At 33.2% G+C, this 13,772-nt stretch overlaps 1 protein-coding gene across 2 annotated transcripts in view; it reads left to right on the plus strand.

Moving 5' to 3' along the window:
* LOC129975650 (cubilin-like) overlaps positions 1–13,772 on the plus strand; it is a 176,167-nt gene that overhangs the window by 138,417 nt on the left and 23,978 nt on the right. For both annotated transcript variants that reach the window (XM_056088750.1, XM_056088751.1), the window contains exons 58-63: positions 1,684–1,872; positions 6,011–6,137; positions 7,216–7,427; positions 9,084–9,289; positions 11,451–11,613; positions 12,280–12,491. In XM_056088750.1, the coding sequence (XP_055944725.1) occupies positions 1,684–1,872; positions 6,011–6,137; positions 7,216–7,427; positions 9,084–9,289; positions 11,451–11,613; positions 12,280–12,491 (1,109 nt within the window). The remainder of the gene's footprint in view (positions 1–1,683; positions 1,873–6,010; positions 6,138–7,215; positions 7,428–9,083; positions 9,290–11,450; positions 11,614–12,279; positions 12,492–13,772) is intronic.

Consider the following 13,772-nt stretch of genomic DNA (forward strand, 5'->3'; position numbering starts at 1 on the left):
GATGCTGTCATTCCCACATAATGTATAAAACTCCAAAACAGCCATAAAAAATCTACACTACATTTCAGACAGCTCTGACTCATAAATTAGAAGATTATTATTAATCGATTGAAATACTCGTGACTTCTTTTTAGCAGAAAATAAATTCGGTTAAACTTAACCTGAATCCGAATTTTCAGTTCAGTCCACTTCTTGGGTAGATGACTTCAAGTATGTGATTGTTCGTAAACAAAAACAAAAAAAAAAAAAAAAAAAAAAAAAACTATTTTTACCACCATGTTAAAGACATCTTTACCGAAGCTATTATTACAAATATTAATCTCGTCAGCTTAGTTTCCCGTTGGAGTAGGACCAGCTTGGTTTCTTGAGTACATAAACTTGTAAGACCAGCTTAGTACAAAACTCTCTAATTAGAGACTCTACACCAGCAACTGATATTTAGAAAATTGCAAATTTTTGAAAATAGACAACTAGTATGTTTGGTTAACACTCTCTGATGAGCAAGGTAAAATGTCTTGCATGACGATCTCAAAATTTTACTTTACCGGACTTCATCAAAAGAACATCAGAGCATTCTACAAAAAAATATTTCAGATTTACCTAGGGCTATTTCAAAGAATAGCATATAATTTAACTGTACCCAGCTTGAAGATCAAGTTGATGACTGTGTTAGACACTTTATATTAAAACTTTCCATCCTATTATTTCGTTGGGTCACTATAGCTGCTGCCACTCTAATGGATTAAACTTTTTTTAAATTATTTAATTATATCCTGAGAATTCCCTCAAATTGTTTCTAAGCAACAAATCTGTTCTTAATTATAAAGCGCGAGTAACAACATTGCACTGAACTTTCCCAGGAATAGTTTTGACTTCAAGTATTAATTATTAACAAAAAAATTAACTCATTCATTAATGAAATTAAAAGATAAATTTATTATTTTTAAGACTTAAAAATTAAATTCACTATTCCAAATTCTGATGTGAACATTCTTGCAAAGAAATTTCATACCGCGAAACTCTGGAAATGAAACATCTACACTTTAAACATCATTTTCAGTGCAATCTCTGTTTTTTTTTTTTTTTTTCGTTCATGATTTTTATGGAAACCTCGTTTCATCCTTACTAAAATAAAACATTTTATTAGAAATTTGAATGCTGATTACGTCTACGAGACAATATGGTAATTAAGTAACATGATGCAAGTCATGATGTAACACTATTAACATTAGGTAATTTCTATTGTAGTAATTGCAACTATAAACTTATCAAATCTCATTACAGGAAATAGCGACTGCGTTTACGATTATCTCAAAATATACCACAGCAATATTGTAACCATATATTGTAACAATATCAACATTATGTAATTTCTGTTGCAGTAATTGCAACTATAAACTTATCAAATCTTATTGTAGGTAATAGCGACTGCGTTTACGATTATCTCAAAATATACCACAGCAATATTGTAACTACATATTGTAACAATATTAACATTATGTAATTTCTATTGTTGTAATTGTAACTATAAACTTATCAAATCTTATTATAGGTATTAGCGACTGCGTTTACGATTATCTCAAAATATACCACAGCAATATTGTAACTACATATTGTAACAATATTAACATTATGTAATTTCTATTGTTGTAATTGTAACTATAAACTTATCAAATCTTCTAGGTAATAGCGACTGCGTTTATGATTATCTCAAAATATATCACAGCAATGTAACGAACTCGACGGAACAAGGTCCTTATTGTGGTGTAGAACCTCCTGCACCAAGAACTTTGCTTGGACCTGTCACCATGAGATTCTCCACGGATTACAGTTTCGTTGCCCACGGGTTTAAGGCTCATTATGAAACTCTAAGTAAGTTTATCTTATTTATCAGATGAAAACTTAGATGCTAGCAAGGGTCTAGAAAGTCTAATATTCATGGATTTTATAAAGATAAAAGAAAGTAGTAGATACTGAATAAAGTAAAAGTAATTATTGTTTTTCCTTCAGTAGGATTCATCTACATAGGTCATATAAGGGTGATCATATTTTATGCATAAAAATATTAAGTAAAATTTGGAATTCATCAGTAAGTAACTTTTTCAAAAAACTCAGATCTAGTAACTGTTTTTATTTACACACTTACAAAGTAGAATAGAAAAGGAATATTTTGAAATCGACAATAAATTTGACTTCCAGAATTTGGCGAATCTTCGCATTTCAGATTCCATGAGTCCTAAAAATGCATTTTTGTAATTACAGTGGTGGCCAAAAGTGTGGACATTTTTTGAAAGTTTCATGTTTTTCAACTTTGCGTGCTTGTAGAATATATTAATTTTCATTTAAATACAAATGTTTATATATTAAATTGAAGTTAATTTAATGTAGAATTTAATAACAAAAACAGTATTACAATATCTGTATTATAAAAAAAGTTACGCTCATTTTAGTTATATCTATCTTAGATTTGCATTTTTTTAAAGTGATACTTACACAATCAATACTTATTAGGATAACCCTTATTTTTTAAGACAGTTTTTCACAGCGTCTTTTCATCGAGTGAACGAGTGTTTGGAGTTCATCTTTCGTAATCGCATGGAGCCAAGAATCAATTATAGATTCAATAAGTTGTCTTTTATTGGATCAACGTTTTTTTCGTACAAGAATTTTCAAACGTCGCCACAAATTTTCAATTGGGTTGAGATCAGCGCTGTTTCCTGGCCATGGTAATACATCTATGCCTTTATTTTGAAACCATGCTTTGCATACTTTTGCTGTGTGGCATGGAGCTGAATCCTGCTGAAAAATAAATGGTGCTTTGTTGGGGAAGAAATCCCTGATGGGAGGTATCAATTTTGGTTCCAGGACAGTTTCGCTGTATTTTTTGGCATTCAGGATGCCATCAATCACTTGAATTTGGCCCACACCATCTGCAGACATACATGCCCAAATCACGGCATTTGTTGTTGCTTTTATAGTTGCTTCAATGCAATCAGGATGAAACGCTTCACCTACTCTACCATCTGCCTATTTTCTTCCATCACTACCAAAGAGCAATATTTTAGTCTCATCGCTCCAGATTACTTGCTTCCATTGATTGTCTGACCATTTAATGTGTTCTTTTGCCCACTTAACTCGTTTTTCGCTTTGCTTTTGATTTAAATATGGTTTATTCTTTGGAATTCTAGCTTGTAGTCCAAATCCTGATAACCTTCTTCTTATTGTTCTTGAAATTACTGCAATACACGCTGCATTCATTTCACATCTAATGGCTTCTGATGAAATTTTTCTATCTTGAAGGTAGAGCCGTTTAATTTTTCTATCGGCAGTAGCACTTGTGCATTTTTTTCGGCCTGATTTGGTCTTATTTTCCACTGATTTCGTTTTTTCATAACACCAGATATACACCATAACACCAGATAACACCTTTCGTACACCAGAACAAATCACTTAGCCACCAACTTGTCTAGCAATTTCAGCATAAGAGAGGCCATTTTCTCTCAATATGACAATTAGGCTTCTTTTTGTCGATGTCCAATCAGTTCTTCTTGTTGGTGACATTGTTTAAAATTAGTTTAATTAAAAAAAGATTTAAAATATTCAAAAATAGCAATATTCTATTTAATTGTACTAGTATGCATCATTTCGCAAAATATTTCCACAACAATAACTCTTTTACAATGCAAATAACCTAAACTATAGTTACACACATTTGATGGGTCCTCAGAACAGTGTTTGTGATTGGCTAGTACGCTTTTATTACAAAACACGTCATTATTCAAAACGATTTGTGTTTGTTTGTTCTACTAAAAGGAGCGTAACTTTTTTTATAATACAGATATTGTAATACTGTTTTTGTTATTAAATTCTACATTAAATTAACTTCAATTTAATATATAAACATTTGTATTTAAGTGAAAATTAATATATTCCACAAGCACGCAAACTTTAAAAACATGAAACTTTCAAAAGCTGTCCACACTTTAGGCCACCACTGTAAGCCTGATTAAAAGCTCTGTTTTTCTGTGAACATAACTGAAAAATATTTTGAATGAGACAAGTGAAATTTGATATGTGTTTTCTCCATAAAATTTGAAAATGGCTCTTCATTTTTGGATGAAATCCATCCGCAGGAAATTTATTTATTTGTCCGAGAAAAAAATGTACACGTTATTTTTAAACCGTAAGGAGCTGGAAAAATAAAATGTTGTATACAGTTTTAGCGTCTAATGTATAAATCAGTGTCAAATCCTAAATCAAGTACGTCGGTAGAATCACCGATTATTTATTTGCGCATTTGTAAGCATGCAAACATGACTCAAAAACGAAACAGCTTAGATAAATGAAATTTGATATGCGATTTTATTCCTGAAATGATACTTCTGAGTCAACTTCCTGTTTCAAGGCTTCCAAAGTGAATATTCCGTTTTCTTCAATGCACTACGAAGCAGAAAAATCTCATGAGTTGAACTATGGCACTGTACGAAGGTCGGAAGGGGAATTGTGTGTCTTAAATTGTGTTCCGGTCCTTTTCCTTGTCTGGGTCTCCGATTACTTCGTAATAAAATTCTAAATGCGCATGGTATTCACGTCCTTGCCCGAAGCTCATAATTACTTTCTCATATAAGTAGTATAGAAAAAGTATAGTAACCGTAAAAAAAAAAAAAAAAAAAAAAAAACACGAACTCGTCATTTCGATGAATTTTTAAGTTCTGGACCACCCTGAGTTCGAAAAAGACATTGTTTCAAAATATCTGTCTGTCTGGACAAAGATAATTTAAAACTTCTTTAAGCTAGAAGATTGAAATTTGATATCTTCCCCTTGTTCTGGGCGTCCCGGGGTCGAATTCCGGTTCGGGCATGGTTGTTCTTCATCTGTGTTCTATCTGTGAGGTGTGTGAATGTGCCCCCTTGTAAAAAGAGGCTGTGCAAGCGAATGTTTGAGTTTCATCTTCATATGAGCTAGTAGTCAGACTTCTGCCCTCGGGTGCTTAAAGGTCTTTACCCTCAGAAGCTACTGCACCCTCTTTCCGTGGTAACGCGGACACGACATCATCATCATTGAAATTTGTTATATAATCTTCTTAAGTTAACACGGTAACTACAAAATGAAGAGAGCTAGATAGTTTAGTTTAGTTTAGTTATATTAAAATCCCGTTTGAAGCAACACTAGGGCTACTATTTTGGGACGGACCTCGTAATTTTGAACCATGGTCAGATGACGAGGATGACACCTGATATGGCACCCCCTCTCCACACCACGCCACACCACACCAGCGGGAGGACGTTTGGTCATGACGGATTTACCGTGCAACAGACCCCCTTACACGACGGTTCTTCGGTGGAATCGGGTCTCGAACCTGAAACCCTCCGGTTCCGAAGCCCAGACCTTACCACCCGGCCACTGCAGCCCGTAGAGAGCTAGATAGATACGACTCGATATGCAGATTTAACATCTATAGTTCACAATTTACTTGTCAAACTGAGCTATATCCAACTATGGATTGACTGTCTATCGATCTGTACTTTCAGAAATATAATTCAAAACGCAATGAATTAAATCTCTTAAATTATGTATGAAATTTAGTGACTACAATTGTAGTTATGCGTCAAATTGTTGTTTCAATCAGTTGAGAGAAAAGCGTCTGAAACACAAATTCGATTTTGGGATATTATTATCAGCATGCCAGGAATAAATCGCCAAGGATCACACGATAGATTCACTAAAAAGGCGAAATTCACACCAAAAGTTAATGTTTCGTAACTATTGAAGGCCAATGCCATGCAAAGCGTTTTCTGGCGTGACAAATTTATTAGAGAATATGCGAAAAATTTTTTGGGGGACTGCTCCCGCTAGTTTTTGTATAGGAGGAAGGAAAATTCGCATCTTTAATATATTAAAAAGTACTGGTGAGACAGTTCTTATGACTTTATTACACGTGATTGATATTATATAAATAATCATGTATTTTGATCTATTTTTCAAAAGCAGTTTTATTTTTGATTTTAGATTGTGGTTCTACTCTGACCGAACCCACTGGAGTCATCTCAACGCCCAAGGCTTCGACGGAATATTTGAAAGAAGTGGACTGTACTTGGCAGATAGTTGCGCCATCAGACAGAGTTATTGTTCTTAAGTAAGTCCTCATTTGGTGTAATGTTTCTTTTGGATTCCTTACAACGTGGATATTAAAGGCAATGAGTTGGAAAATTCTGCTTCTAAATCTGCATTAACCTTACTTATCAAAATACTTCTTTTGTCTGATATTAAAGGCTACATCAGAAAATAATAACAAGCCCATGAGATACGCATGTGAGCCAAACTCATTTACATAGGGGCATACAAGCGGAACGCCAAATTGAAAAGCTAATGGAAAAAAAGGCTGTAATAGACGAATTTCAGCATTAGTCATTTCCAATTTCTTATGAATAACACGAAACAATTTATAGCTGCGGCGATAGTGAACATGAATCTAATGTATGAAATCGTTTATGACAATGAAAGCATTGGCGCATGATTGAATGTGGAATGATTTGACAATCACTACAGCATCATCAAATGTTCGGAATTCGGTACTGGAATTCATTCGATTCAGGTAATCTTGTTTTCAAGTATGTGAGCATGTACTTGCCAAGTGTAAAATCTTTTCAAATAAAGAGTTTTCATACGTAATTCAATATTTATTTCTGAATCTCTACATATCCCCTATTTTAGTAACCTGTAAACTCATTAGTCAATAGGTTCAATTATCAACAGTTGAATGACTAAAATCCCTTTCGAGAGCCACATTTTTTTAAAAAAACTTAAATTATATTGGTAGGTATAGTGTTATTCTATATTGTTATTCGCTTAATTAGAATACTCTTACGTGGGTTTTTACTAAGAACGTCCTCGATCTGATCGGTGGCTCGCCAGCTAGGGTTGGCAAACCACGCTCTAACTCATCAAGGTTAGCTTATGTGTTGCTGTTTTGTGTTTAATTCTATCTTTTCTAGTAATTTGTTACTCAAAATTTATGGAAATCATGGAAGTCAGAAAATACATGAAATAATCGTGCTCCTACAAATATTATTCTTTGCAAATGATTATTTGCGTTGTCTTTCTTTAAAAACTGCCAACATTATAATAAGACTCTATAACTTTCATATACTTTCTTTGGTGTATTTCTTAAACTTTCCATGAAAAACAATAATGAGTCCATGTCTCGTTTCTAGGTTTTCACACTTTGATTTAGAATTAAATTACAAATGCTGGCAGGACTATTTGGAAATACGAGATGGGCTAGACACCGGTCCTCTCATAGGAAAGATATGTGGTAACTCCACTACCATCATAAAATCGACGGGCAGCCTTCTCACATTAAAGCTTCATATGAGTTCACCCAGAACTGAAAAGGGCTTCACTGCTTTCTATCACACAACGTACGGTAAGTTAACAGCATAATTACTTTTTGATGAACAATTGTATATTATGTTTCATATCTAAATCTTAAGAGTGGAGTTTCGGCCGATCAGTGTAAACATAGAACTGGTATATTTTTAAAAAATATGTTTCATACAGAAAAATATTGGACTTTTAGGTAATACTAAAAGATGAACGAAAATTCAGCACGTTGAAAATATAGACAGAAAAATATTCCTGAATACCAAGATACATTAAACAATGGATTATTTTTCTGTTTGGCTAATTCTTCATTCAATAATTTACAATGTGATATTATGAACTAGCATTAATCTTTTTTTATTTCGAGGCTATAGAGGTTGTAACAAAAATGTTTTCCCATCCACTTATGGCTCGGTGATGGCAGCTACTTTCCTGTCGATCACTACATATATAATAATTAGATTGAATTTTAAAGAAGAAAAACAGGAATAGGCAACAAATTCTAGATTTTGTATGGGAAAGGAATCAGTAAATTTGAAGTGATAGCCCCTCGTACGAATGTATTCGACTCATATTTAATAATCTACAAGGCATGAATTTGTGTGGAGGGGTTCTACAATGCATGGAAAAAATTGCCATTTTTTCTTTCCTGCACATAGAAATGTGCAACTCTTCTCTATTACATATAGATGATATCTCCAAAAAACACATAAGTGTGTTTCTCCTGGAATGGAAGCCAGTATCATGCGATTTGCTGCTTAATACTACGATTCTGTTTCTCTTTGGAGAAATTGGGAAGTAAACTTTGAAACCTGAATCTTGACTCATCAATTGAACCCAAATATGGTGCAAATCAACTGTTAGAAAATGTGGGGTGAAGACATTCGAATCCCCTTGGATAACTTCAAAACTTCGGTCATAGGATTTGACTCTATCCAATTAGCACAATATATTGTACGATATTCCCACGATTTTATACGATATTCTGAATGCCGGTCAATGTTAGGGAAATATCGTAGCAATGTTTGGCATTTTGTGCTAATAGGGTAGATATTTGGATGAGGGAGCAGGAAAGATCTGTGGACATAGTTCCTAGTAGATGATGTTTCGTTTCCTCATTACTTTATCTCAGTGTCGGTTATCTCTGACAATTATAGACTCCGTATTAAAGTTGTCTAAATTTCTTAGAAATTACTTTAGCCTCGTAAATTGGTATCATAATCTCGTCACCACCTTTGAGGCAATTTACTCAAAAGAATTGGTGTAATTACTTTTTACGAAAAATTATTAGAAGCAATTGGTCTTGTAACAAACAACCAGTTTCTGAATACCCCATTACTTGTCGGTTATTTCCATCTAAAGAGCGTGTTTTTAACAAAGGAAACAATGAGTTTAATTAACACCTAATGATACCAAACCTGTGTATTAACTACAGCAGGTAACGAATAAATTAACATTTCTCTTTTTGGAACTTCCTAATATGTATAAGTATATATTTCTACTTTCTAGAGTTTTATTACTTTGCTTTGTATCTTTCAGAGAAAAAAATGCATGATTTTTTGATAATATTTTACCATCTATTGACCTCACTTTCTTTTTGGCCCAAGATATGAGCTCAAACATTTTGAACATATCAGTTTGTAGAGATTCAAGTTCAAGTTCATTTGCTGCTTCAGCATTTAATCATATTTTATTTCAGGCGCCAATCAGGGTTGTGGTGGAACTTTGAATGCGACTTCGGGTGAAATTCAGTCTCTAGATGCCGATTCAGACGGCTTTTATGAACCGAATTTGGACTGCAGCTGGCTGATTCAAGGCGACGAAGATCAGGTTCTGCAAATTACATTTGATAGGTTTGATCTTGAGCCATCAACGACTGACGCTTGTGTTTATGACTTCGTTGAAGTAAGTATCGGCCAGTTTTAGCCTTGTTCTGTGAACGTTTCTAATTAATTTTTTAAGTGAATGAAGATGTCTAAAAAAATCTTTGTTTTTAAATCTGTGTGCATAGCACTAAGTCCAGCTCACGAGGTGATGCAGTCTTTTTGTAAAAAACAGATGATGCTTTGCAATTTTTAACTACACCTTTATTCCCTATCTCATGTCATTTTCAAGGTCAGAACACTGATGCTGCAACTTATAGGCAAAAGGGACTGTTAGAAGTTCCATAGCATAGAGCATAACCATTTTTTGATAGCTACCCACCATTTTTATGACTATAGCTATCGTTGCTCGGAAGTTAAAGAGGAATAAAGGATTCTCTGGGTATCCTATTTATCTAACCGTCAATAATAGTCATTATAGTTTTAATAATCGTAATTATTACTACATCCAGGAATATGAAACGGTTATTTTGTAAATTAATTCAAGTTTTCTGTAATTGCTGCACATTAACTTGAATTTCTAAAATATTTATCCTCCATATACTTGCTGAAAGGTTTGTAAAACTGTTGAAAAATGAATTGAAAATTATAAACATTTGTATAATATAAAATATGTACTAGACTTCTTTGGAAAACTGCCTGTTTACCCAGAGAATTAGCTTTCTTATCTGTTAAATAGTTAATATAGAATTCATACATTTAAAATTTAATCTTGTGATTTAATAAGACCAAAGAAATATGAATTTGAGAGAATAGGTTTATTATAAATTATCGGTTTACTATAATGGCTCTAAAATCAGATGTTGGACAAGATCTGATAGCTTCTTTTTATTTTATGAATCTCATTATTTAAATGATTCTCCCTTATTTAATGGAATTTCATTATTTAAATTCTAAAAATAATTATGAATTTAAAAGAATATATACTACGTAATAAAAAAGGAAAAAGAAATCCTACTTCGTAGTTAATGTCAAAAGAAAGCAGTTGTTAGACCAATCAAATTAATCTGAATATCATCGCAGCAATAGAAATTCTATTTTTATAGATTGTGTATCAAATTAATTTTTTTTAAATTATTAAAATTAGACAAGAAATTGTACGAACATAAAATTATTATCGTTAAAAAGGTAACTTTTTTGAGTTTTAAGAAAGAATAAAAATAATTTACTAACTAGTAATTACAATATCTAGAAGTTGCTTAGTTTTCAATTAATATATTTTAATTCATGTTTGGATTCTGAAAAAAATGATAGTGATTTTTCTCTTCTCTTAAATATCACGTGTGTAAATTTCAATCGAGATCGGATAAAAACTATATAAGAAATATGCATTTATCTTTATGCATATTGATATTATTTTATTATAAATACAAATTTATATTCTCTGCATGATCTTACGGAATTTTACAGTGAGTGAATTGGGCTATGAAATAATAATATAAACCTTCACAATCAGCAATTATATGAAAAGCAAAATTATTGGTTTCAGTCATATATACGTATGTAATGATATCTCTTAATCTAATTTAAATCTCAAGTTCCTAACTTCTGTCTTAATTCAGCCCATGTTAACTTTATTCTAAAATGGTCTCTTATTTCCTTATCTAATCCCACTTTTTTATTTAATTAATTCAGCACGCACTCTATAAAGCTGCTGATTTCAGCATTTTCTCACACTCCAAGTGAAAGGATAAAAATGCTTACAACATTCTTTTAAAGATACCTAAGATTCCCTTTCCTAAATCGACACGTCTCAAAGAAATTCCTATTAAATTCTCAAAGTAAAATCACTGAATGGAAAAATTTCGGTTCCCTTTGCTCTTGTATCGCGATGTAGACGGAACATATATTTTACATCTTTTTCTTTGTACGAATTAGGCCAACCGGAATGAAATAAATCGAAGCTGAAATTCCAAAAGTTTCTTCCATTCGTTATTCGGCCTCCCAATTGGTAAAATATGTTTACATGTATCTGTCAAAAAGTAAAATTCATCTTCTCACATCTCAGGAATAGAGTATCAATTACAGTGGAAAGCCGTGGGTTATGTAAAGTAAATAATAATGCTGTTGTGGAAAGCATTTTGTTTATAATATCTTTTTTTGCATACTTTGTAAAGCCTTTCTAAAATTCATTTTAACTATCCAAATTCAAAGATGGTTGTTATTCATTCCATTCTTTTCAGTTGCGAGAAGACACAAACCCCGAGAGTGCAGTCATTGGGCGCTATTGTGGATCTAGAATACCGAGTTCTCTAATAACATCCGGAAATCGGTTGTACATTCTTTTCCACTCTGATGAGAAGAACAATAAAGCAGGTTTCAAACTCCGGTTCCAAAGTGTCGCCTGTGAGTATCATTTCTTTATTTATGTTTTTACAAATACATTTTTGGTAATGTTATGTGAAATGAAGTGAAAAATATCTTGTTGTCAACTTATCTTTAAATAAAAAAAAGGCCTTCTCTATCCTTGTTGTACCCATTACTCAAGACAATTAAAGGGTTGCTTATAAAAACATAAGCATACTAATTACCACTTTAAGAAAAATTTAAAAAAGATATTTATATGTAATCCGACAAACCTATGATAATTAGAAAATTTCGCTTGAAAAATGGATTGCATTTAGCTTGATAGATGAAATGTTGTAACAATCATTTGTGTAGATTCCAAGAATTTCAAAACTGGAAAATAATGTTCATTCTCAGATTAGAAAATCATTCACGCTTTTGCGCAGGCGCCTAGATGCATTTATTTAGTAAAAAACGGATGAGAGAAAAGATAACAAGGAGGAGACGATTACATTTCACAATAAAGTGTACTCAAATTATTCGAATTACTCGAATCAATCAATTGGAAAGGGGCTAAAACGATTTAATATATTTGGCATTATTCCTACGGGCAAATTTGTTACGATTTGCGAATTTTCAAGTGCAAATCAAATACATTAGCTTACGCTTGACTGTACTTGAAATATTGTACTTTTTATATCATTAATTTTCTGTCATTTTGCTTAGCTCCTTGTGGACCTTCATCGCTAGTATTTACATCAGAGCTTAAAACATTAACTTCGCCGAATTATCCCAATACATACCCCATAAACCTCCGATGCAGGTGGACTATTATCGGAACTCAAAACTTGACCAACTGGCATAATAGACAAATGGTGCAGATGACCCTCAATCAACTGGACATGCCATGTGGAGGAGATTACATTGAAATACAGAAGGTAATTTTTAAAGTTTTTCATTATCATGAAAGTCATTTTTATGACAAATAATCTGCAGGGAAATACAAGGGTTGTTTAAAAAGTATCCGACCTTTGGCCAGGAAAATATATATTACTTATGTGACAAAATTAGGACCCTAATTCCCTTCAAGTTAGGCCCCTTGCACATTCACACACTTAGCCTACCAACCCTTCCACTAGCGAAAACACTCCTGAAAGGTTTCTTTTCGAATGGCGTTCAGCTCCGTTGTCAGGTTCTACATTATCTCTTCTCTACTCTCAAAACGAGATCCTTTCAACGGCATCTTCAATTTTGGAAACAACAAGTCACAAGAAGCCATATCTGGAGAATAGGGTGTTTGTTGCACTACTGGAATTCTGTACTTCGCCAAGAAAGTCTGGATGAAATGTAACTAATGATCTGAAGCATTGTCATGATGCAACTGCCAGTTTTCGTCGAGCAGAGGTCTGGTCTTTTGCGCCAAAATGCATTTCTCAGTAGGCTAGAGCATGTTGATAGTACTTTTTGTCATCAATTACATATTCGTTATCGTCATCACCAATGTGCGGACATTTTTGAATCGTTTAAACTACTCTTTCACTTATGTTACTCTCATAGCATCATCTCCAAACACTTGCTGAATCTTACGAATTGTTCCTCTTTGAGAATCGCCGAGCTTTAGACAAAATTTGATGCAGTATTCTCAGCTCAACTTGTTCAGTCATCTTTAGAGAAATAAAAATTCCGACGAACACTTAAAATCGTACTCAGCGGCTAGCAGGCAGAGACTGACACACTCGGATATCGGAAAAAAAACTCAAGCATGCGCATTAAGTTGTCTTCTTCCACTTTGTACAATGGTGCCTCTCTAGCATTATTATTGTACGCAGGAAAATTCAGGATCTAATACTTTTTTGACAGCCCTCGTGTCAGACAGTGGAAGACAGGAAGACAGTGTCAGTGTCGCAATTTCAACCTGATTCCTTTGCTCACAAAGACTTGAAAGCTATTAAATCTGTCAACGTGGAATTTATAAGATTGTTTTTTAACATTTTCTGACCGTGACCCTAAATTACAAGATATTTCTCAAAATATTTCTAGCAAGCTTCGAAACATGACATAAATTTAGTTAAAATAACACAATAACCCTTACCTGAATTAATAGTCTTCTGATTGAGCGTGCTGAATTTGATAGATGATTGTCCATTTGGGGGCAGAAACTACTGAAGTTAAAACATTACGGTTTTCAAGTTGAACTTCGAAGCTTCCTTGACATAATT

This window comes from Argiope bruennichi, chromosome 7 (genome assembly GCF_947563725.1).
Source record: "Argiope bruennichi chromosome 7, qqArgBrue1.1, whole genome shotgun sequence".
Classification (NCBI taxonomy): domain Eukaryota; kingdom Metazoa; phylum Arthropoda; class Arachnida; order Araneae; family Araneidae; genus Argiope; species Argiope bruennichi.